The following is a 26,683-nucleotide window of genomic DNA, read 5'->3' on the forward strand; positions in this document are numbered from 1 at the left end:
AAAAGGAGGGGTCCAAGGACTGATCCCTGAGAGACTCCACTTGTGACTGGCCTCTTTAGGTGGACTCCCAATTCGAACTTCCTGGGTCCTGTCTGTGAGCCAGTTGGTTATCCACCGGATGACATGCAAGTTTGTACTTGACCTCTTGAGTTTGTCAACAATGCCCGAGTAGAGTATTGTGTCAAATGCCTTGGCCAGGTCAAAGTAGGCAATGTGAACCATTTTGCCCTCCTTCGTTGCTTTGCTGACCTAATCAAAGAAGTCCAACAGGTTGAGTAGGCATGATTTGCCCTTGACAAGACCAGACTGGGTTGGGTCCAGTGTCTGGAGGTTTGCTATGTCACCGTTTATCATTTCCATGATAATTCTTTCCATGGCTTTACATAGAAGACTAGTGAGACTTGTGGGTCTGTAGTTTCCACAGTCTGTAGATGGCCCACCTTTTTGCAGAGGGATGACTGTTGCTGTTCTCCATTCATGTGGCTTGAAGCCTATTTGGAGGCTATAGTTAAGTAGCAATTCCAGAGGACCTGATGGATCATGTTTCATGCTATTTAGAGGCAACATGGGATATTGTCTGGGGCCATTGATGCAGTGTGCTTGGCCTTAGAGAGAGAGCATTAAGGACCTGTTCCCTAGTGATAGCAGGGGGAGTTATATTTAATGGTATTTCCTGAGGGAAGGTTGGGGGGAGAGAGGGGGGTAAAGTTGGAGCTGAATTTATTGGCCAGTAGGTTTGCTATATCTTCTGGCTCAGTATAGGTGGCTCCATTTCAATGAGCTCTGCACACAATTGTGGTTGCGGACATAGGTAAAGAATGTATTGTGGTTGTTATATCTCTCAACCTGGAAACTTCAGAGTAGGTACAACTGACCAAAAGTCGGGATTCTTATTAACATAAAGTTTGCATACATAATCATGTAACCCTAACCACTCCAGTAGATTTGTGGGATGCAAACATGAAAATTGAAGTCACTGAATAATAAATAATGGCAGACATTTGAATTTCAGACTTCTTACCCCTCAGAAAATGCAATAATGCAAAACTTATTCTAGCAACTGAGTTTACAGGAGCAATATTTAAAATCTGTCTCTATTTTTGGGTCTTTGTCCCATCCTTATTTTTGGCTTTGTCCAGATTTCTTGCTCTGAGATTGAGAGAGGTATGGGGACAGGTCTTTTTCAAATTGTTTTCTAATTCTGGACTATGGAGTGGGAGAAGATGGATATATAAATTTCCATACCATGTGCATACAGGATGTTCCCATGGCGACTTGGGAAACTTGGTAGAAAGTCTATTAATGGACATAAGACAGATCCTTGGATACACCTTTTAAAAAGGAAGTGCTGGGTGGCAGTGTGTACTCAACTGCAGAGAGAAGGCTGTGATACAGTGAAAATCAATTAAATCTGTTATTATCTTTTAGGTTTATCCAATTAATAGCATGTGATGTACGAACTATGTAGCAGATAATAATCAGAATGAAAGCTTTTATAAGGTCCATGAATATTGCATTTGTCAGCATTACATGATGTTCCACTAATTAGGCTAAGTAAGGAGAAAGTTACTGTTAGCTGGGTGTCAGATGCCAGGATCTGCCACATAATGCATGCACTTGGGTCTTCACAGCAAGTACAAGTATGACTCTGTCATTATCCATGTTGGTGTGAACGACCTGAGACGTACCTCCCTGGACTACATGAAAAGAGACATTTCACACTGAGCTAATCAATGGAAGGGCACGGAGTAAACTGATCTGTGATATATAACATTAAATATTCTGTTTTTTTGCTTATTTTTATGAGTTATTTATAGCACTTCTATTGTCTGCATATACTTTTCTAGCTAGTTTCACTGTGTGTGAGGTATTAACTAGAAATTTTCTACAATTGTTGAGCATCTGGTTGAGTTTGTTTGTTCTGATTTTTGTTTCCCACCCTCCTTCTCTGTTTGTATCCTGTTTTTATACTTGGTGGCTTTGCTGTTGCCCGCCCCTACTGTAAATTTGATCTGGGACACTCCTCCCAGTATAGCGTCATTACCTCATTCTACCTAATCCAGGGAGAACATTTGAGAAGGCCAACTCACTTAGTTTCTGCTCCTCCTTCCCCTTTCCACTTTACAAAAAGAAAAAAAAATTCTAAGCTTGTTTCCTGTAAGTCGTCTAGTCCAGTTACAGATTTGCTGTATCCAGGACTGTTTGTAAGCTTCTGAGCCCCCAAGCCTTTCTATGTTGGAGGGAAGTCTTCTAGCTTAATTTAGTTTCTTAGAACTAGCCAGTTCTTTTAGTTTCAGCACTCAAATCAGTTTCTTTGAGCTCAGCACTTGTTCAGAACTCATTGTAAGCACTAAATAAGCTACAAATTACCACAGCACTCAACTTTCCTCACTTGTCTAGAGGAAAACAATTTTTAGTACTTAATAAATACGCACCTATCCAGGCATGTCTAAGGGTCAGCTCCCGGTGTTTTCTCCTGTCTACCTGATAAATCTGGGCATCTTAGGGCAATGCAGCAATTGCCTCATGTACACAGATTACCCTCTCCTCCTACCACCTAACACTACAACTTGTGAGAGATGCACTTGTATAGCCAAACTGGAAGCAAAGGTCTCTTCACCCAAGACTGGACTAGACAGTCAAGAGGAGAAGGTAAACACTTGCACCACACCACATTCATCACATAGTCCCTCAAAACCTACACCACCAAAACACACACACAGAAACACAAAACATACACCTACATTCGCGGAGGCTCTCAATAAAAATCTGCCCAAGGAGCAGGGACCTCCAAAGCAGAAACGCAAGTAGCCTCCACCCCCCAACACAACCCAAATGACACATAGCCCACAAACTCAGTGTGCCACTCAACCACAGCCCATAAGGCAAAACAACGTACCCAACACTCTAGTCATAGGTGACTCTATCGTCAGGCACACTGATGTTCCACTCACCAGGCTAAACGAGGAGAAAGTTACTGTCAGCTGCCTGTCTGGTGCTAGGATCCGCCACATAATGCACGCTCTCAGGTCACTCCACAACAAGTACAAATATGACTCTGTCATTGTCCATGTTGGTGTGATTGACCTGAGACGTACCTCCCTGGACTACATGAAAAGAGATGTGGAGGAGCTGTCCGATCTTGTAGCCCAGGCAGGTATGACCCTAGCCCTGAGTAGCATCCTGCCATCACCCAGAATGATACCACAGTACAAGGACAAAATGATTGACTTCAACAATTGGCTAAGCTTCTGGTGTCATTCTAAGGGGATCCAGTATCTGTCTGGGATGACATGATCGACCAACCACGATGCTTTACCAGAGATGGCCTGCACCTGTCGCCCTTGGGATTCCGGATACTGGCTAAGGCTCTTGCCACCCCGATATTGCCTTTTTTAGGCAAGGTTCAAATGACAAATTCACCACCATAACAGGTACAAGCAAGTAAAATGTGAGGGTAATGCTACTCAATGCTAGAAGTCTAAACCTCAAAATGCATTCACTCAAGGCACTCACTAAAATGGAGGACATCGACATCTGTGCAGTGACAGAGACCTGGTTCAAGGCTCCAGAGAGCACCCCTGCATTACCAGGCTATAATTTATACCACACCTTTTGGCCACCTAACCTGGACAGAAACATTAAAGGCGGAGGCGTGTACCTATTCATTAAGGATGTCCACACCTTCAGGCTGGTTGCTCAGCATAATGCATCCGAGATTATCCAAGTGCAACTAACTCTGGGCAAGACCGCAATCCAATTGCAGCTTGCTACAGATCCCTCACCATGCCTCAGGATTCCCACTCCTCATTTCTTGGTACACCTAGAAAATGTTAGGGTACAACCTAACACCCTAATAATGGGCGATTTCAACTACCACACCATTAACTGGGAAAACTACTCTTGTACCAACTGTTGTGCTAAACGTTTTCTGGAATTCATAAATTCCAACGCCTTGGATCAACTTATCCACACACCCCCGGGGCAGCAGTATCCTAGACCCTGTCCTTACCAACATAGGCAATCGGTGTTCCACACCAGACGTCAATTCCTCCTTGGTGAGATCAGACCACAAGCTAATCAGCCTAGACATCCACATCCCGCCTCCCACCCCCCATTAGGGAAACCACTGTAAAAAATTTCTCCAAAGCCAACTTCACATTTCTTAAGGCAGAAGTGGCAAACTTCGCGACACCCATGCTGACAGACAAAATAGGTACGACTGCTGAATCCTGTACATATGCACTTTATAAGCACTTACACGAGTGCATGGATCGTGCAATCCCTAACAGAACCAAGATGCTATCCTCCAGAAAAGTAAGCCAATCTGGTGGTCCCCTGCCATAAACAAACTCTACAACAGAAGAAAGAAACTGTTGCAAAAAAGAGTAAAATCCCATGATTGGAGGAAACTCCCTGGTCAGCCTCGGTAAAAAGCTGAGATCCCTCATAAAATCCAAAGCTAGTTACGAAAACAAAATCGCCACTTAAAGACAAACACAAAGCATTCTATAGCTATGTCAAGAATCCCAATGGCAACACTCAGATCTGCTCTGAGTTGCAGCAGAATGGCACTAAGTATACAGAACCAACTGATATTGCCAACACCCTGGCAGATAGATTCAGTGCTAACTTTACTTCTCTCTCACACCCCCTAAAGGACCCATGTCTATACTGGAAGAATGCAAAGTTTCTGTAATCACGGCTGCACAGGTAAAAACCACACTCTCCAAAGCCAAGAACACAGCATCCATGGGACCTGACAGCATCCCAGGCTGCATTCTGCACGAACTACAGAACGAACTGGCACCAAACCTGAGTACCATGTTCAATCATAACCTCACCTCAGGCTTTGTGCCCACTGAATGGCGCACAGCAACTGTTATCCCACTCCACAAATGAGGAGCCACCATGGACCCTGGGAACTACCTCCCCATTAGCCTGATGAGCCTGGTCCGCAAGGCTATGGAACGTATCATCATGGAACTTATAAACAATGACATTGCTAATCTCCAAACTCTGGACCCTACCCAGTTTGGGTTTTTATAAGGCAGATCCTGTCTCCTAAACCTGATGGACTTCTTTGAAGCGGTCACCAAAGCCGTAGATGAGGGTAAGGTGATTCTCACAGCCTATCTAGATCAGATCCCACACTGTGAAAGTAGCAGACTCTAAAGCCAACTTCAGACCAGTGACAAGTGGAGTACCACAGGGTTCAGTCCTGGGTCCTCTCCTGTTTGGTATCTACTTCTTTGATGTACAGGCTAACACAGAAAGTCTTTGGCTAACAAAGTGCAGATGACTGCATTAGGAGTTTTGATTATGGCTCCTAGTTTGATGTGGACATCCTACAAAAGGACCTCACTGACACAGATGCCTGGTGTCAAAGCCATGGCCTCAAGCTCGATGCCAAAAAGTGCATTGTCATCCCTTTTGGTAAAAACTATGTACCTATGAACTACCACATAGGCAGTAGTCTACTTAACACCGAAAGTGTGATAAAGAGACCTTGGGACACAGGTGGACAGTAGTCTCTCCTTTGATGATCACATCGCCATAGTAGTCAGGAAATCCTTCTACGTGGCACACCTAATCATAAAAAGTTTCTCATCTAGGAAAAAAAGAGGTCATTGTTCCCCTCTACCCATCACTTATAGAGTACAACGCCCCTTTTGGTATGTACCTCACAAGACCTCTACAGCAACTGGAAAGGCCGCAGAAATACCTCACAAAGAGGATTACCGGCCCCAAATAGATGCCCTACCCAGACAGTCTCAAAAAACTCCAGCTTTACTCCGTCGCATGTCATCTACTCAGAGGCAATCTCTGCCTAACATGCGAAAGCTATGTCAAACCCAGAGCTGTTGGACACGCTCCACTTAAAGAAATCCCAATCCCTCCAAGCTACATGCTCTAGGGACCTAAACATGGTCACCGCAATAAACCAAACCTGCAGGAGAGAGAGATTCCTGTCCCAGAGACTTCTCGTACTCTGGAACAAACTACCTATCTATATCAAACAAAGCTCCTCATTAGCACTCTTCAAGAAAAATCTTGATGATTAGATGGGAGATAGGAAATTCACCCTGGAGATCACTTCTGTGGCTCTGCTCGACAGGGGCACAGGAAAATAATTTTCTTGGGTGGTGAAAGCCAGTGTACCGTTTTGGCTAGGCTTATATAGGCCCTAGGGCCAATAGCCTAGTACCTACCTGTGAACATGGAGGAGCTCGTGGCTCTTGTAGCCCATGCAGGTATGATCCTAGTCCTGAGTAGCATACTACCGTCGCCTAGAATGATACCACAGTACAAGCAGAAAATGACTGACTTCTGCAGTTGGCTAAGTTTTTGGTGTTATTCAAAGGGGATCCAGTATCTGTCTGCCTGGGATGACATGATAGACAGACCTTGATGCTTTGCCAGAGATGGCCTGCATCTGTCACCCCTGGGATTCCAGATACTTGCAAAGGCTCTTGCCACCCCTGTAGTGCCTTTTTTAGGCAATGCCCTGAAGACAAAATTGCTACCATAACAGCTGCAAACAAACGCAACCTGAGGGTAATGCTATTCAAAGCTAGAAGCCTAAATCTCAAAATGCACTCACTCGAGTCACTCCTAAAACTGGAGAACATTGACCTCTGTGCGGTAACTGAGACCTGGTTCAAGACTCGAGAGAGCACCCCAGCGCTACCATGCTACACAGCATATCACACCTTCCGACCCCCCCCAAACCTTGACCAAAGCCCCAAAGGAGGTGTGGACCGAAGCCCCAAAGGAGGTGGCATATCCATCTTCATAAAGGACACACACACCTCCAGACTGGTTGCCCAAAATGATGAAGCAGAGATACTTCAGGTATAACTAACACTGGATAAAATGGAAATCCAGGTTGTAGCCTGCTATAGATCCCCCACCATGTCCCAAGACTCCCATTCTGCTTTCCTTAACACTCTAGAAAGCATTAGGGTACAACCTAATACCCTTATACCAGGGGGACTTCAACTACCCCCCCCCCCATTAGCTGGAAAAATTACTCCTGATCCAACCCATTTTCCCAATGATTTCTGGAATTCATTAACTCCAACACCCTGGACCAATTCATTCTCACTCCCACCAGAGGCAGAAATGTACTCTATCTGGTCATCACTAACCTAGGGGACTGCTGCTCTACACCAGTGATCAACTCCTCCCTGGTCAGATCTGACTATAAGTATCAGTCGATATCCAAATCCCCCCCATGAAGGAAACCGTAGTCAAAAGCTTTTCCAAAGCCAATTTTGCGCTTCTGAAGACAGAAGTGTCAAACTTCACATCACCCATGCAAACAGGGAAAGGGTGTACTGTGGAATCATACACCAAGGCGCTATATGAACATTTACACAAGTGCATAGATCAGGCCATCCCTATTAGAATTAAGGTCATGTCCTCCAAACAGAGGAAGCCTATGTGGTGGTCCCCTGCCATTAACAAACTCTACAATAGAAGAAAAAAAACTGTTGCAGAAAAGTGCTAAGTCCCAAGACCTGAAATATTCCCTTGCAAGTCTCAGCAAAAGACTGAGATCCTTTACTAGAGCCTCCAAAGCTAGTTATGAAAAAATTGCAACAGATGCTAAAGATAACCACAAGGCATTCTTTAGTTGCATCAAGAACCTGCATAACAATACACAGGGGTGGTCTGAGCTACTGCACAATGGCAACACTTACACTGAACCAACAGCTATTGCCAACATCTTGGCAGACAGGTTTAGTGCAAACTTTACTCCCCTCACCCCAAAAAGGGCCCATCCCAGTACCCGATGAATGCCAAATCCCTAATATCACGGCAGCTCAGGTAGAAGCCGCACTATCCAAAGCCAAAAATACAGCCTCCATGGGACCTGATAACATACTTGGCTGAGTGCTGCACGAATTTCCGAGGGAACTGGCACCTCACCTGAATGCCCTGTTCAGCCACAGCCTCACTTCACGCTTTGTCCCCACCAAATGGCACACCGATACAGTCATTCCTCTCCACAAAGGGGGAGTGACTACTGACCCAGGAAACTACTGCCCCATTAGCCTGACAAGCCTGAGCTGTAAAGCCCTGGAGCTCATTATAATGGACCTCATAAATAAGGATATAGGAAACCTTCAAATCTTGGATCCCTCACAGTTTGGGTTGTAAAGGGCAGATCATGTCTGCTCAACCTGATAGACTTCTTTGAATCTGTCACCAGAGAAGGCAAGCCAAGTCCATACAGCCTACCTCGGTCTGACCAAGGCCTTCGACACTATCTGCCACTCTGATCATTGACAGACTAACCAACCTAAGCATCAACCCTTACATCATAAGATGGGTAGCCAACTGGCTCATGGACAGAACCCACATGGTGAAAGTAGCGGACTCTAAATCTGACTATCGGGCAGTATCGGTCCTGGGTCCTCTGACATTATGGATGAGCTAGCTCTCATTCCCTTTAGGCATATGTTTTTCAGAGGACATGCTCTGCATTCAGAGGGAGAAGTGCTACAGTTTTCTGCGTAAAGCCCATTATGATGAGTACTTGCTCTTGTAAATTATTCGTTTTGTATCATTTGCAATTCTTATGCCTTTTGAAGGCTAGACTAATAAGACAGAGTTTTAAAAAAAAGGCAGAGGAAAAAGGTGTCTACTAGTTTTGTTGTACACTTTGCAAATGATGCAGAAATCCATTTTAACACCTGAAACAAAATTATGTAAAAGCATGCATTAAAATGCAAAAATTCTGTTTGAGTAGTAATGCTCAAAGTGATGCAGTAAATTTAATTCCAAGAGTACAGAGCTGAATTCTGATCAGAGCATGCATTTCATATTTGCAGTATCTCATTACAGTTTTCACGGTTACAAATACTAGCGATTGAATTTTGTTGATAATGGTTAATCATGTATTCTAACATGTCTCAAGCAATGCGCCTACAGTGTAGTACCAGTAAGCTAATATGATTTTCAAAACCAAAGTCATATGGCATCAAAAGGTAGGAGTACAAGTGGTGGTTATTATAGGTTCATTTGTAAGTACTAGGCTAGCTGCCTTTGGGGGCTATTTTAAGCCTAGCACAATTTTCCTTTTTGTGATTGAAATAACCTATCCCATTTGGTTATAGATTGAACTTTTGAACTGTGTCATGGTAATAACTAAAATTCAATGACTCTAAAGTAGTAAGTGGCCTCATAATGCATATAGATGATATAGTAATAGAATTGTGGGCTTTTTCTCTTATAACAGGCATTAAAGTCTACAGGATTGCGCACCTCAGACCCTAGGCTGAAGGAATGCATGGATATGTTGAAAATTACACTTCAGTCAACTGCAGATGGAGTCATGCTGGACAAAGCACTCTTTAAAAAGTAAGAGAGATTTTTACTGGATATATTTAAATGTGTTTGTTGACATTTTTAATTCAGTTAAAAAGCTGCTGCTCTTGGTGTTTATTTCGGTTTCATGGATCACAGTGTAATTAGTGGCATCTCTTCTACAGAGTAACTGGGGTCAGGGAAGCTGTAAGTTATTAACAGTAGAGAAATGAAGCATACAGCAATGCAGTAATTAAGTAAATTTAAATAAAAATATTGACTTTGCACATGCTACTGAATGCAAAGGCACTCTAAATAGTTTACTGCAATGTTGACTTCCTGTGATCTGAAGAAGGAAAATGAAACCTCTGGAACAAACTTCCACTACATGTCAAGAAGCGTCTATATTACATAATCGAACTTTTAAAAGTTCGAACATCATATGGTAGACACCATATGATTCTTCTCTTTTGGCTGTTCCCATTAGGGGTCGCCACAGCAGATCATCTGTTTCCATTTCTTCCTGTCCTTTGCATATTGCTGTCACACCAGCCACCTGCATGTCCTCTCTCTCACCACGTCCGTAAACCTCATTTTAGGCCTTCCTCTTTTTTCCTCTTACCTGGCAGCGCCATCCTTAGCATCTTTTTCCCCAATATACCCATCATCCCTCCTCAGCATATGTCCAAACCAACGCAGTCTCGCCTCTCTGACTTTGTCTCCAAAGCGTCCAACCTGAGCTGAACCTCTAATATACTGATTCCTAATCCTGTCCATCCTGGTCACACCCAGTGCAAATCTTAACATCTTTAACTCTGCCACTTCCAGCTATGACTCCTGCCTTTTTGTCAATGCCACCGTCTCCAACCCATACAACATAGCTGGTCTCACTACCCTCTTGTAGACCTTCCCTTTCACTCTTACTGGTACCCGTCTGTCTCAAATCACCCTTGACACTCCACCCATTCCACCCTGCCTGTACTCTCTTCTTCACCTCTCTTCCACACTCACCATTACTCTGAACTGTTGATCCCAAGTACTTACTCATCCACCTTCTCCAACTCTACTCCCTGCATCCTCACCATTCCTCTATCCTCCCTCTCATTCACGCACACACATATTCTGTCTTAGTCCTGCTGACCTTCATTCCTCTCCTCTGTAGAGCATATCTCCACCTCTCCAGGGTCTCCTCAACCTGGTCCCAACTGTCACTACAGAACAATGTCATCTGCAAACATCATAGTCCATGGGGCCTCCTGTCTGATCTCGTCTGTCAACCTGTCCTTCACCATTGAAAATAAGAAAGGGCTCAGAGGTGATTCTTGATGTAATCCCACCTCCACCTTAAATGGGTCTGTCACTCCCACGGCAGACTTTACCACTGTCACACTACCCTCATACATATCCTGTACCACTCTTACATACTTTTGTGGCACCATATGATTGCACTTTTAAAAGTTTGAAAATGTAATTAAAAAAAAAAAAGAAAAAAACCTACCTGAACGGTTTAATATCTTTAAATATACCAACTTCGAGATCGCACTACAGTGCAGAAAAGGGAAATCTTCCCATTCCACACTGTACGGAGATCTCCGTTGAAATGTTTGAACTTTTAAAAAGTTTGATCATATGGTGTCAACCATATGAGGTTTGAACTTTTAGGAGTTCGACAACATGATATAGACCCGTCAAGAAGGGTAGCACAATTCCCATTTTCAAGGTAAACCTAAGTAATTGGATCAGCAGCTTCATATTCTTCCATGATCTAGCCTGTGTTGCTCTCCTTGTGGCTGGAAGGAAATTTTGAGTATGAGCTATTGTCTAGTTCTGTGATCAGTCTGCAGAATGATTCCCTAGCACTTGCCTTTAAACTAAGATGAAAATAGAGATTGCATTTATAGTGACTGTTGCTTAAGAGCAGGTGTGGCCTGGCCATCCTTGACAGCTACTACCTAGTAGGATAAGCATGGAGCTCTGTCCTTTTTGGTTTAAAGAGGCTGGATCTGGTCATGTCATATGCAAAAGTTAAATTAACTTGTCATAATCTTAAAACTGCATGGTCATGGATGTTCTTCGTGTTTCACTGTTGCAATCATCACATTTCCCTGCCAGGATAGCCCTCGGCTAGCCCAAATACCAGAGGCTTAGTATTTCTGTGTCGGTTCCTGTCGCTTCAGGGCTGACGTCAGGTCGTCAGTAGTATAAAGTAAGGCAGCCGACTCCATTACATCGGTCTTTCTTGCCGAGGAGCCCGAAGCAGAAGCAGTTCGTACGAGTGCCAGTTGGCTGCTACCTGAGTTTCGTCTTCCAAATTGAAGCTGAAGTCTTCTGAAGCTAAGTACCCAGTTGGGGATCCTTTTTTCTTGCACTAACCGATGTTAGAAAAAAGTTAACAATTGTCTCACCTGTGGAAAGCAAATACCACACCGAGACTTTTTCATTCTTATTGCGTCACTTGCTTAGGCCCAGACCACGATGTCCCTCGCTGTCGCTTTTGTGCTATAACACCAGAACTATACTTCGTCAGGCCCTTATTGTAGCTAGATATTTTCGCTTACAATCCTCTAATTCTGATGTGGCTTTGGTAAGCCATCTGGCAGCAGATCTTCCCGGAAAAACGTAAGGATAAAGAGAGAGACAGAACTCTCGGGTCCAAACCTACCTACGATGCTTCTGTTAAGCTAGTCGTCAGTTCTCCGTTCCTCAGTGAGGCGCTTTCGCAGCCCCTAATGCCCGCTTCTGTGGATTTCCAGGCCGCTACCGAGACCCTTTCATAGAGTCCGGTATTCCGCAAAACTCTTCTTCGACTAAGGATCCTGCTGTTGTCTCTCCCTTGGATGGGTCTGTAGCTGCTGAGCAGGCACTGGCTTCCGAGAAAATACTTCGAACTAATGATTCTCGACACAAACTGACAACTTCTTTTCGCATCTTCTGTTCTTTCAAAAACTACCAAGATGTTCGTGTTTCACTGTTGCAGTCATTACACTTGGGTTATCCTGCTGGCAGGCTACCTGCAGTCTGCCTGAATTCCAAAGTCCTGGTCCAGTGTCGGTTGCTCTCACCTCTTCCCTGACGTCAGTGCACCAGGGGTATAAAAGATGCAGCCGGTGCCATTTTCTTCAGTCTTTCTTGCCGCACATTGCCCGAAGCAAAAGCAGTTCGCAAGTGGCTCCTGAGATTTTCGAAATTGAATTTCAGATCCAAAGTCTTCAATAAAGGTAAGTACCCCATTGAGGAAACTTTTCTTGCTCCAGACCGATGTCAGAAAAAGTTAACAATTGTATTTCTTGTGGGAAGCAAATACCTCATAAGGATTTTCATTCTTACTGTATTCCTTGCCTAGGCCCTGACCACGACGTTGCTAGTTGCGGTTTTGTGCTAGATATAACCAAGCACAATAAAGCGTCGGTACGATTTTGCTTTTCATTACTTTGGCCGAAGGTTTAACTATATAATGCCGTTGGAACAACTGATGACTGGAATTCATAAAAAGCGCAATGATAAATAAAAGGACAGGCATCAGAGGTCCAAAACTGACGAAGCCTCTTCTAGGCCATTCGCCAGTGCTCAGTGAGGTGCTTTTGCAGCCCCTGACTCCCGCTACCTCAGAGCCACAGGCCGCCTCCAACTCCCACATGGAGACAACTAGGCCTCTGGATATTGGCCCTGCGGAAATTAATCCCTCAGATGGGTCCCTACTTCAGCATCCAAGACAAAGTCTAAAGCAGTTTTAAAGACAAGGAAACCAGTACAGCATTCTCCAGGACAGACTTCTATACCTAAGAAACAGATGCTCAAAATGGCCGAAGACCTAATTACTTTGATCAGGGGTTCCCATCCCCCTCCTGATAAGAGGCCTAGGCAAGATACTGAATATGATTCCTCTAATCAGGTTTCCATTTCCTCTGATTCCTCTTCAGAACAGGGATATTCTATTCTTCCCTATGAGGATTTTGATGCTGAAGATTCTATTCCTTCAGCTTCTCCTCCTGAGGATTACTCATTTGGGGAAACCCTGCATACCATGAGGGAGCATTACCACTGGGAGAGCCAAGATTATTCAGATTCTAAGAAAAGGCTTAGAGACTTTCTTTTACTTCCTCAGCACAGACCTCTTGCAATTCCTCCTGTTCTAGACATAGTAGATGTATTTTCAGAGTCCGGCCTGTCTCCAGACTATTTACCTCCTGCACCTGTTAAGCCGGACAGATACTACAGGGTTCCAGATTCCCATAAATTTCTATATAAAAACCCTGCTGCTGACCCAAACTATCTCACAGGGTCCCAAAGGGGTCAAGGCTGCTACTGGTAAAAACCCTGTCCCCTCAGATAGAGATTCTAGGGTGCTGGACAGATGGGGGAAAAAAGTCTACACTTCTACTACCTTGGCTGTAAGGGCTTTAAATTGTCAGTTTCATATGCTCAAATATCTGCGATACTTAATGTCTTTGTTAAAACAAAAAATGTTGACAAATTCTGAATTTTCTGAGAACAAAGATTTGCAGGATTTATTGCATGCAGCTGAACAAGTGGGAAAACATACTTTGCAATATGGTTATGATTCACTGGAGGCCTTGTGCAGGGCCGCTGTTGCAGGATGTTCATCGTGCATACAGCTGCAGTCATAACAGATGGGTTCTCCTGCCATCAGGCGGGTTCTCGGTCGGCCGAATTTCAAAGTCTAGGTCCAGCGTCGGTTGTCATCGCTTCTTCCCTGACGTCAGTGCGACGGAACCAGCCGACACCATTTTCTTCAGTCTTTCTTGCCGCGCGGTGCCCGAAGCAGAAGCAGTTCGCAAGTGCCGGTCGGCCAGCTCCTGAGATTACGAAAATTTGGAAACCGAAGTCTTCTTAAAAGCTAAGTACCCCATTGGGGAAACTTTTCTTGCCTCGGACCGATGTCAGACAAAGTTAATAATTGTATTTCTTGTGGGAAGCAAATACCGCATAAGGATTTCCATTCCCTCTGTATTCCTTGTTTAGGCCCAGACCACGACGTCACGGTCTGTCGCTTTTGTGCTACATTCAACAAACGCACTATTAAGCGTCGGGCGGAGTTCGCCCAGCATTAACCATACTATGTCGTCGGATACTCCGACTCCGGTTTTGTCTAAAAAACGCAAAGACAAGGACCGACACTCGAGGTCCGCGGCCTCTACCGACACCACGCCAAAGCCGACTACACGTGGTCCGGTTCTCAGCGAGGTGCCTACGCAGCCCCTGATTACCGACGGCACATCTTTGGCGGTGTCTCCTGTACCCGAGGTCGCAAGCTCCTCGGCCCACACCCCGACTACAGATACCGAAGCCACTCTTGGCGTTGAAACACAGAATGTGGACAGGTCCACCTCCACTCAAGGTGTCTTCAGACCTTCCTCTTCTTTCTCCATCAAGGCTTTCACCAAGTCTAAAGCAACCATGCACTCTAAGAGACCAGCTATACAGGGCCCATCTCCAGGCCCCATGCCTAAGAAACAGATGCTTAAAATGGCTGAGGATTTAATTACTCTAATCAGAGGTTCTCAGCCCCCTCCGGACAAAAGGCCCAGAGTGGAGGAAGATTCCCCCTCCTCTGATCAGGGCTCCATTATTTCAGAACACTCCGATCAGGAACAGTCTTACTCCCCTTTTGAAGACTCTGATGCGGAGGAGTCTATTCCTTCTGTATCCCCCCCTGAGGATTACTCATTTGGGGAAACCTTGCATACCTTAAGGGAACACTTTCACTGGGAAGGCCAGGATTATTCAGATTCCAAGAAAAGGCTCAGGGAATTTCTTTTGTTACCCCAGCACAGGCCTCTGGCTATACCTCCTGTCTTGGACATCCTAGATGATGTTTACTCGGAGGCCTGCCTTAACCCGGACTCTCTACCTCCAGCTCCAGTTAAGCCTGACCGGTACTACAGGGTTCCTGACTCACACCAATTTCCATACAAAAGCCATGCTGCTGACCTAGAAACCATCTCACAGGGGCCCAAGGGAGTTAAGGCCTCCATTGCCAAAAATCCACTGCCTTCCGAGAGAGATTCCAGATCCTTAGAAAGGTGGGGAAAAAAGGTATATACCTCGGCTACCTTATCCATGAGGGCCTTAAACTGTCAGTTTCATATGCTAAAATACCAACAGTTTTTGTTATCACAATTGAAAAGTAAAATGTCACAACCTGAACAACCAGAATTGAAGGAGTTGCAGGATTTGATGCATAGTGCAGAACAAGTGGGTAAACATACCTTACAATGTGGTTTTGATGCTCTAGAGGCCTCATGTAGAGCTGCTGTTACAGGCTCAGTCATACGTAGGTAGGCCTGGCTCAAGGAACAAGCCTTGCCTGATCATGTCAAAGCTAAATTACTAGACGCCCCTCTTCAAAAGGATGTACTATTTGGGGCTAATGCTGAGGAAATATTACAGAAAATGGAGGAAAAGGCTAAATCAATGCAAACTGTGAAAGAATTTCTGCAGGTTCAACCCCCACGTTTTAGTAGAAATTGGCCTTCCAAAAACTGGTCCTTTCCTGCCTCAGACAGACCCCAAAGAGGCAGATACAGGCGCCCGAGGGGCAGAGGACAATCACAAGGATCGTATAGAGGCAGACAATGGCAAGCTCCTACACAAAGAGGTGGTGAGGGCAACTAGCAGTCTTTCAGAAAGCAAACCCAATGACTTTCCCCTTTGCATGCCAACCAGGTCTCAAATGGCAGCCCCCTTAGGAGGAAAGCTGGCACTATTTTCAAAAAATTGGCATGTTGTCACAAAGGACAAATGGATCCTGGACATTATAAACAGAGGCTACAAATTCCATTTTCATACCCTTCCAAAAATGAGAGGCATGCCAAACCTGCCACACAATCAAAGGGCAGAGGCACAAAGGCAAATTTCAGATCTCATAAACATGAAAGCTATTCAAGAGGTACCTACACACGAACAAGGTCAAGGTTTTTATTCCAGGCTATTTCTGGTGCCAAGGAAGGGAAAAGATTGGAGACCTATTTTGGATCTATCCATCCTAAACACATTCCTACTCGTACCAAAATTCAAGATGCTCACTCTACAGCAACTTCTTCCCATGCTGGGCAAGGAGTCTTGGCTGGTAACACTGGACCTCAAGGAGGCATACCTGCATGTCCCAATCGGACAAAATTGCAGAAGATACCTCAGATTTCTTGCGGGTTCAACCCATTATCAATTCTCTGCATTGCCCTTTGGCTTATCTACTGCGCCCAGAGTATTCACGAAATGCCTGGCATCAGTAATTGCCTACTGCAGACTTCAAGGGATACAAATATACCCTTATTTGCACGACTGCCTGATCCAAGCGGACAGCAAGCACATTCTTCTGAAACATCTGGCTTATGTAATAATGTTATTAAACTCTCTAGGATACACAGTCAACAAAGAGAAATCAAGGCTAATACCCTCTCGGAAGATAATTTTCCTGGGTGCCAATTTGGACACAAACACCCAGATGGCCTACCTCACGCCAGAGAAGCAGGGGAACTAATTCAATACTTCAGAACACTGGCAAATTGCACCAGGCTGACTGCAAGGAAAATCCTGCAGGCTCTGGGATTCATGGCATCTTGCATCTTACTAATCCCATGTGCAAAGCTGCATATGAGAAAACTACAATGGTACCTGAAAAACATATGGTCTCAACACAGCCACAGTTTGGAAACAATAATACCACTAATTCCATGTCTGCAAAAGGAATTTCTGTGGTGGGCTCAAGCATGTCAAGCAAACACAGGTCTTCCATTCAACAAGCCTCAAGCAAATCAAGTCATCACAACAGACGCCTCGGACTACGCCTGGGGGGCGCACATGACAGACCGATGCATTCAGGTCAAATGGTCCCAAAAAGAAAAGCACCTTCACATCAATCAAAAAGAAATGCTAGCAGTAATAAATGCTATTATAGCTTTCAAGGACCTTCTACAACCAGGTCAACTATTGATAAGAACGGACAACACCACAGTTATGTGGTACATAAACAGGGAGGAACACATTCCCTATGCAGACTGGCCATGCCACTTTGGAACATGGCCATGGACTTACAGATGGAACTACAAGCACAGTACTTGCCAGGCAAGGAAAACACACTGGCAGACAACCTAAGCAGGAATATGACAGATCCACACGAATGGAAATTGCATCCAAAAGTTTTTACAGAAATAATACAAAAATGGGGAAGGCCAGACATAGATCTCTTTGCCTCCCACAAGAATCATCAATTGTCAAAATTCTGCTCAAGGATCTTCCATCCAAAGGCCTGGAGAGTGGACGCTCTTTCCTTCATTTGGACATCAATGACAGTTTGCCTTCCCTCCTCTTCCTCTGCTGCCCAAAGTTCTATTAAAGACCAAAGCAGACAGACCAAAGATGATCCTCATTGCTACGGACTGGCCAAGGCAACACTGGTACCCACTCCTGAGGAGCCTGATGTATTCCCCACCATGGACCCTGCCTCTAATGCCTCTTCTTCTGACTCAGCACAGTTTCAAAACACTTCACAGCCAGCTAAAAACACTCAATCTAGCCGCATGGAAGATTCCTTAGCATCACAACAGGCCCTACTCTCCAAGGAGGTGCAGGATGTCATTTTGGAGGCCAGAAGGCCATCAACTAGAAAAGCTTACTCCGCAAAATGGAAAAGTTTTTGTGTCTGGAATGAGAAAAAGGGCCAGGATCCTGGAAAACTGAATTTACCTCAAATACTACAATATTTGGCTGAACTGCTAAGCAGTGGACTTTCTTTCTCCTCCATCAAAATCCATGCATCAGCCATTTCTGCAGAATACAACACTGATCCACCTTTATTCTCTCACCCTCTCCTAAGGCAGTTCCTCAGAGGGGCTAAGAATTTAAGGCCTCCAAGAAAACAACCAATACCTGCTTGGGATCTTAATTTCATGCTGGAAAAACTGACATTGCCTCCCTTTGAGCCAGCTGCCTCATCAGATTTGCAATATTTGTCCTGGAAAACAGCTTTCCTTCTGGCTATCACCTCAGCTCGTAGAGTTTCAGAACTACAGGCTCTCATGGCCGTCAAACCTTTTATCATCTTCCATCAGGACAGAGTTTCCTTACGAACCAACCCATCCTTTATGCCTAAAGTGGTATCCAGGGTAGCTTTAAATCAGGCCATACATTTGCCTACTTTTTATCATAATCCTCAAAACAAAGGGGAGAGATTACTACATTCCTTGGACATCCACAGACAACTGCGTTATTATTTGGACAGAACAAAGCTTTTCAGAAAATCGGAACAGCTCTTTGTGGCCTATGCGGTAGGAGCTCAAGGGAAGCCAATTTCCAAACAGACAATCTCAAAATGGATAGCCCACTGCATACGCTTTTGCTATTCCTTTCATGGCAAAACTGTTCCTACAGGCATTAGGACTCATTCCACCAGGGCCACAGCCACCTCTGCAGCATTCCTCAGAGGAGTTCCTACCAAGGATATTTTGGAAGCAGCCACTTGGAGTTCTGTGCATACCTTCTCCAAGCACTACAACCTACCATTATACTCAAAATCTAGAGCAGGCTTTGCCACTGCAGTCTTGCAGGGCATTTTGGCTTCTCCTAATTCTACCTAGTGCCTACCACCCCTTTCTTAGCTTTGGTATTCTACCCATCTGTTATGACTGCAGCTGTATGCACGATGAACATAGTACAGTTTTGTACCTACCATAAATGTAGATGTTTGAGTGCTAATACAGCTGCAGTCCAGGTTTCCCTCCCTCCTTCCCCTCTTGGGACAGGCCTATAGGCCGACACATCCTCATGCAACCCGATTGGGGTATTCATTTATGATGTATTTGCTTGCAGCTACTGTATTTTGATTATATTGCTCTGCATGATTACGCAAATTTATGTATTGCCTTCCTTCTGGGGGCACCTGATATCTGAGGCAAGAAAAACTGAAGAAAATGGCGTCAGCTGGTTCCTTTATACCCCTGTCGCACTGACGTCAGGGAAGAAGCGACGACAACCGACGCCGGACCTAGACTTTGGAATTCGGCCGACCGAGGACCCGCCTGACGGCAGGAGAACCCATCTTTTATGACTGCAGCTGTATTAGCACTCGAACATCTACATTTATGGTAGGTACAAAACTGTACTTTCTGTTATTAGAAGGCATGCTTGGTTAAAGGAACAGAATCTGCCTGATCATGTTAAAGCAAAATTATTGGATGCTCCATTACAGCATGATACTTTGTTTGGTGTTAAGGCAGAAGAGGTGTTGAGGAAAATGGAGGATAAAGCTAAATCTATGCAGACAGTAAAGGATTTCTTACAGGTACAGCCACCCAGATTTAGCAGGAACTGGCCTTCTAAGAAGTGGTCCTTTCCAGTGTCAGACAGGCCAGAAAGAGGCAGATTCAGACTCCCTAGCCCCAGGGCTCATACAGGCCCAAACAATGGGGTGCTTCTACCTCCAAAAGTGCAGAAGACAAATCACAGCCTTATAGGAAATGGTCCCAATGACTTCCCTCTGCCAATGCCAAGCACTTATCTTTTGGCAGCTCCCTTAGGGGGAAAGCTAGCACTTTTTTCACAAAATTGGCACAGGATCACCCAGGACAAATGGGGCTTAAATATAGTCTCTCAGGGCTACAGGTTCCACTTTCACACCCTTCCAAAGGCAAAAGGTATGCCAGACCTGCCACACAATCAATGGGCAGAGGCACAAAAGCAAGTTTCTTCTCTCATGGACGAGGGCTATTCAGCCAGTGCCACAGCAAGAGCATGGACAAGGATTTTACTCAAGACTTTTCTTAGTACCAAGAAAGGACAAAGCCTGGAGACCAATTCTGGATCTGTCTATTGCAAATACTTTTCTGGACATTCTAAAATTCAAAATGTTGACTCTGCAGCAGCTTCTGCCCATGCTGGGCAAGAAGGCTTGGCTTGTAACTTTGGACCTCGGAGGCATACCTGCATGTCCCAATCAGACAATCTTGCAGAAGATACCTCAGATTCATAGCTGGCTCAATGCACTACCAATTCGGCTCAATGCACTACCAATTCTCTGCACTGCCATTTGGCTTATCTACTGCGCCCAGGGTCTTCACAAAATGCCTGGCACAAGTAATTGCATTTTGCAGACAAAGAGGAATTCAAATATTTCCCTACTTGGACGACTGCCTTATTCAAGCAGAGACAAAAGACATTTTACTAAAGCATCTGACGTTTGTAAAAAGATTACTTATTTGCCTAGGCTACACAGTAAACAAAAATAAATCAAAACTAGTACACTCTCAAGAGATAATATTCCTGGGTGCAAGCTTAAATATAACTGCCCAGATGGCTTATCTCACTCCAGACAAACAAGGCAACTGACTTCTTACTTCGAAAACATGGCAACAAAGACCCAGTTATCTGCAAGAAAAATTCTGCAGGCTCTGGGCTACATGGCATCCTGCATTCTACTAATTCCATATACAAGACTGCATATGAGGAAACTACAATGGTATCTAAAAAGTGTTTGGACTCAACATTGCCACAGCCTGGAAACATTAATTACTCTCATTCCCTGCCTGTAACAGGAGTTTCGATGGTGGGCACAGGCCTGTCACCACAACAAGGGACAGCCATTTGCTTTACCCACAGCTAGGCAGACACTAACAACAGATGCATCAGTTTATGCCTGGGGGGCACACATGGCAGGAAAATGTATTCAGGGCACATGGCCCACAAGCCAAATGCATCTTCATATCTATCAAAAAGAGATGCTAGCTGTACAGAATGCCCCAACAGCCTTCAAGGACCTATTTCATCCAGCACAACTGCTGCTAAAGACGGACAATACTACGGTCATGTGGTACCTAAACAAGCAAGGAGGCACACATCCCTACCCCCTCTGCAGACAAGCCATGACTTTGTGGAACACAGCATTGACTTATCAAGTACACCTGCAAGCACAATTCCTGCCAGGAAAGACCAATACTTTGGCAGACAACTAAGCAGAAACCTTATGGATCCTCACGAGTGGAAACTAGATCCACAAATCTTCAGAATGATAACAGGGAAATGGGGATGCCCAGACATAGATCTATTTGCCTCCCCGCACAACTGCCAGCTACAGAGATTCTGCACTCAGACTTATCACGAACAAGCATGGAAAGTGGGCGCCCTTTCATTCAGCTGGAAAGCCCTTACAGTATATGCCTTCCCTCCTCTGCCTCTCCTCCCTAAGGTGCTCCTAAAGGTCAGATAAGAGAAGCCAAAAATTATCCTGATTGCCCCAGACTGACCACGCCAGCACTGGTACCCAATCCTAAAGAGCTTGTCTCAAGGCCCAGCCTGGTCATTACCTCAAATTCCTCATTTGCTGACCCAACAAAACAATCAGATCCTACACAGCCAACTCAGAACCCTAAATCTGGCTGCATGGCGGATAATGTAACCATTCGGAACACACCTCTCTATAAAGCAGTTATGGATGTTATATTGGAGGCCAGGAGGCCCAGCACCAGAAAATCTTATCCAGAAAAATGGAAGAGATTCTGTGCTTTGAACCAGGCACAAAGAATTGACACGCTTGTACCAAATATTCCTCAGATTTTACAATACCTAACTGAGATGCTGGACAAAGGCCTATCCTTCTCATCAATTGTAAGATTCATGCTTTTGCCATTTCAGCTCATTACAATACCGTCCCACCTATTTTCTCTCATCCACTGCTAAGGCAGGATCTCAGAGGGGCCAAAAACATAAGACCTCCAAGGACAGCTCCAATACCTGCATGGGACCTCAATTTTGTCTTGGAAAAACTCACACTGCCTCCTTTTGAGCCAGCCAATACAGCTGAGATAAAATACTTATCATACTTATGGAAAACAGCTCTTCTCCTAGCAATAACTTCAGCAAGAAGAGTCTCAAAGTTATAGGCACTAATGGCTGTGGAACCTTTTATTATTTTCCATCCGGACAGGGTTTCTCTAAGGACAAACCCAACATTTATGCCTAAGGTAGTGTCCAGTGTGGCTCTTAACCAAACCATACATTTGCCTACCTTTTATCCAAACCTGCAGAATAAGGGGGAGAGACTTCTGCATTCTTTGGACATACACAGACAGCAGTGCTTTTATTTGGACAAAACTAAAGCTTTCAGAAAGACTGAGCAACTCTTAGTGGCATATGCTGCAGGATCGCAAGGAAAAGCTATTTCAAAGCAGACCATTTCAAAATGGATAGGCCACTGCATTCGTTTCTGCTATTCACAACATGGCACATCAGTGCCTAAGGGCATTAGGCCACATTCTACCAGAGCAGCAGCCACTTCAACAGCCTTCCTCAGAGGAGTACCAACCAAGGACATTTTGGAGGCTGCAACCTGGACTTCATTGCACACTTTTACAAAGCACTACCACTTACCTCTTTACTCTAAATCCAGAGCAGGCTTTGCCACTGCAGTTCTGCAGGGCCTCATAACCACTTCTAATTCTGTTTAGGCCCAGCCACCCAACCTCAGCTTTGTGATTCAACCCAAGTGTAATGACTGCAACAGTGAAACACGATGAATATAGTACAGTTGTGTACCTACCATAAATGTAGATGTTAAGTGTATTCACTGTTGCAGTCCAGGTTACCCTCCCAACATCCCCCTTTCATTGCTGGGACGTATCTGTACTCCTCTATTCTATACAACCTATGTGGTGTATTTGCTTGTAGATGAAGGTTATGTGCATGCTTTTTTATGATCAGAATTTTTTAGCCTACCCTTTTGGGGGCACCTGACATCCGGGGCAAGAAAAACTGAAGAAAATGGCGCCGGCTGCATCTTTTATACCCCTGGCGCACTGACGTCAGGGAAGAGGCGACGGCAACCGACGCCGGACCTGGACTTTGGAATTCAGGCCAACTGCGGGTAGCTTGCCAGCAGGATAACCCAAGTGTAATGACTGCAACAGTGAATACACTCCAACATCTACATTTATGGTAGGTACACAACTGTACTTTTCTAAGGCTCGGTACGAACCACACCCAACAAACCGACGACCCAGTCTCAGGCACCTGCTTGCTTTCCTCAGTCTCAAATGCTTAAAATGGCGGAAGACCTTATCATGCTGATCAGGGGAAGCCAAGCTACCCCTTCCAAAAGAAAAAGAGATCTGTCCCCAGTAGTTTTGTCTGAACAGGAGTCTGATGACTCTTATGCATCTGAATATGAAGACATGCAACCCCTCTCTGCTTATGAGGATTCTGATGCAGAGGATTCCATTCTTTCAGCCTCTCCACCGAGGACTTTTCCTTTGGGGAAACCCTTCATACCTTAAGGGAGCATTTCCAATGGGAATGGCAGGACTACCCTCAGTCTACAAAGAGACTCAGATAATTCTTAAATCTTCCACAGCACAGACCCCCTATCCACTCCCCCAGTCCTGAATGTTTTGGACAATGTTTTCCTGGAGTCCATTTTGACTCCTGACACCTTCCCTCCTGCACCCAGAAAACCTGACCGGTATTACAGAGTCCCTGACTCGCACAAATTTCATCCTACTGCTGACCCTGAGGTAATTTCTCAAGGGCCTAAAGGAATTAAAGCAGCCTCTGCTAAGAATCCCATCCCCTCAGATAGGGATTCCTGAGCACTAGACAGATGGGGTAAAAAAGTTTACACCTCTGCTACTCTTGCTATCAGAGCGCTAAATTGCCAGTTCCATATGCTAAAATTTCAGCAACATACCATGGAACTCCTCAAACGAAGTGTCTTCCTTTTCTGCTTGTGCAGAATCTAGGAGTTACAAGAGTTAATGCATTCTGCAAGTCAAGTGATTAAGCACACCTTACACTGTGGTTTTGACGCCCTAGAAGCTTCTTGCAGGGCAGCAGTCACCGGTTGTGTCCTTAGAAGGCATGCATGGCTTAAGGAACAGCCCTTGCCAGACCATGTTAAATCTAAATTATTGGATGCACCCTTGCACAAAGACAACTTATGTGGCACTAAGGCAGAGGTTGTCTTTAAAAAAAAAAAAGAAAAAGCTAAATCTATGCAGACAGTTAAGGATTTTCTACAGGTCCAGCCACCTGGGTTCAGCAGGCATTGCCCCTCCAAGCACTGGTCCTTTCCTGCTCCCACCAGGTTAGTTCAGCCCAGACCCTGTGGAAGCAGAGCCCCCCCCCCCCCCCCAGCCACAGGGAAGGCAGAGATCAAAACAGTGGAATTCCTCCACCTCGAAACCAGGGAGATCTAAGCCACCCCATCATGGTAAAAACTCACAATGACTCTCCCCCCCCCCTCCTCCTCCCTCTGCCCACCCCTAGGAGGAAAACTCTCATTTCACACAAACACCTGGGCCACCATTACCAATGACCACTGGGTCCTCAACAGTAGTGTCCCAGGGATACTAATTTTCTTTCCACACACTTCCAACCCCAAAAGGGTTCCCAGATCTACCACTAAACCAGTGGGTAGTGGCGAAAAAGCAAGTCCTTTCCTTGCTCTCTATGAGAGCAATAGTGCACGTTCCTGCATATCAGATAGGCCAAGGATTCTTTCTCCTCTATTAAAATTCATGCCTCTGCTATCTCTGCTCATTGCCACACTGAGCAGCCCCTGTTCTCACACCCTCTGATCTAACAATTCCTTAGAAGGGCTAACTTGAGGCCACCCAGAACACTACTCACTCCAGCTTGGGACCTTAACTTTGTGTTGGAAAAGCTCACCCTGCCCCCCCCCCCCCTTTGAATTCTCTCCTGGAAGACAGCTTTTCATCTGGCCATCACTTCATCCGGAAGAGTCTCAGAGCTACAAGCACTCATGGCTGTGGAGCCTTTCATCATCTTCCATGCAGACAGGGTTTCCCTCGGGACTAACCCATCCTTCATGCCCAAAGTGATGCCCAGTGTGGCTCTCAACCAATCAATTCATTTGCCCACCTTTTTCCCTAACCTACAAAATAAGGGGGAAAGGATTCTGCACTCTCTAAATGTGCACAGACAGCTCAGATTCTATCTAGACAGAACTAAGTCATTCAGGAAGTCTGATCAATTACTGGGTAGCTTTGCTGCAGGGGCAGAGGGCAAAGCCATCTCCAAACAAACAATTTCCAAATGGATAGCACACTGCATCCATTTCTGTTACAAGCAGCACTGAAAACCTCCCCCTAAGGGAGTCAGGACTCGCTCCACTAGAGCAGCCTCCACCTCTGCAGCTTTCCTCAGAGGAGTCCCCACCAGGGACATCCTAGAGGCTGCCATTTGGACATCTGTTCACACTTTCACCAAGCATTACCACCTGCCTATGTTCTCCAGATCCAGGGCAGGCTTTGCCACTGCAGTCTTGCAAGGCATCCTCGTCAGCACCTAGTCTCCTTGACTGCCTCCACCCTTTTCCTCAGCTTTGGGAATCAACCCAAATGTGATGACTGCAACAGTGAAACACGAAGAACATAGTACAGTTGTGTACACTTGCCATAAATGTAGATGTTCGAGTGTATTCATTGTTGCAGTCCTGGTTTCCCTCCATCCATACCCCTCTTCTTTCTTTCTCTGTCATTACAAGGAACATTTTGAGATTTACTTTCTACTGGTGGGGTTCTTCCACCATAACCTGGCTTCCACTTGGGGGGTCCTGACAGTTACGACAAGAAAAACTGATGTAATGGTGTCAGCTGCTTTACTTTATACTACTGATGACCTGACGTCAGTCCTGAAGCTACAGCAACTGACACAGAAATATTAAGCCTCTAGTATTTGGGCCGACCGAGGGCTACCTTGGCAGGGATAACCCAAGTGTGATGACTGCGACAGTGAATACACTCTAACATCTACATTTATGGTAAGTGTTCACAACTGTACTTCAACATACTCCCCCCCCCCCCCCCATTCCTCAGCCTTAGATAGACTAGACCTGAATGGGATTAAGTTGCAGTACTGTTGGTTATTTCTTCTTGTAAAAATTCTTTCATTCATGCTGCAGTTGAGAGCAGGTACATTGGAAATCTGAAGAATCTGAGAAGAGCAGAGGCATTAATGGTACAGGGAGTGATTTAGGACCTGGGAAACTTGTATGACATGAAAGATTGAGGAAGATGAACAATGACCATACAGATGTATTTTTATGCATAGTACATAACTTTTCTTGACATTACTTCTTGTCAGTTAATTTTTATATCTCTTACTGATTTAAATTGTCTCCTTAATTTTTTATTAATGTCTTGCACCTTCTTAATGTTTTTATATTTTTATGTGGTATCTAGTTTATGTCCTGATATTCCCATGTTGCAGTAGTCATAACATGAGGGAGATCCCTGCCTAAGTGACCCAAACTTCTGTCCACTTTACCAAAGACTTAAGCTACTGCAAGGTATGTATGATGTTGCACATAGAGCAGCCAACTTTGGCAATAAAAGTGACGTCT

General features: G+C 44.9%; 1 protein-coding gene across 4 annotated transcripts in view; it reads left to right on the forward strand.

Moving 5' to 3' along the window:
• The window catches only part of GLS (glutaminase), a 1,896,678-nt gene that overhangs the window by 160,296 nt on the left and 1,709,699 nt on the right, over window positions 1-26,683 (forward strand). For all 4 annotated transcript variants that reach the window (XM_044075192.1, XM_044075191.1, XM_044075190.1 and 1 more), the window contains exon 3: window positions 9,248-9,369. In XM_044075192.1, coding sequence (XP_043931127.1) covers window positions 9,248-9,369 — 122 coding nt within the window. The remainder of the gene's footprint in view (window positions 1-9,247; window positions 9,370-26,683) is intronic.

The sequence above is a fragment of the Protopterus annectens genome, chromosome 6.part0, assembly GCF_019279795.1.
Source record: "Protopterus annectens isolate FY-2018-M chromosome 6.part0, PAN1.0, whole genome shotgun sequence".
Taxonomy (NCBI): Eukaryota; Metazoa; Chordata; order Ceratodontiformes; family Protopteridae; genus Protopterus; species Protopterus annectens.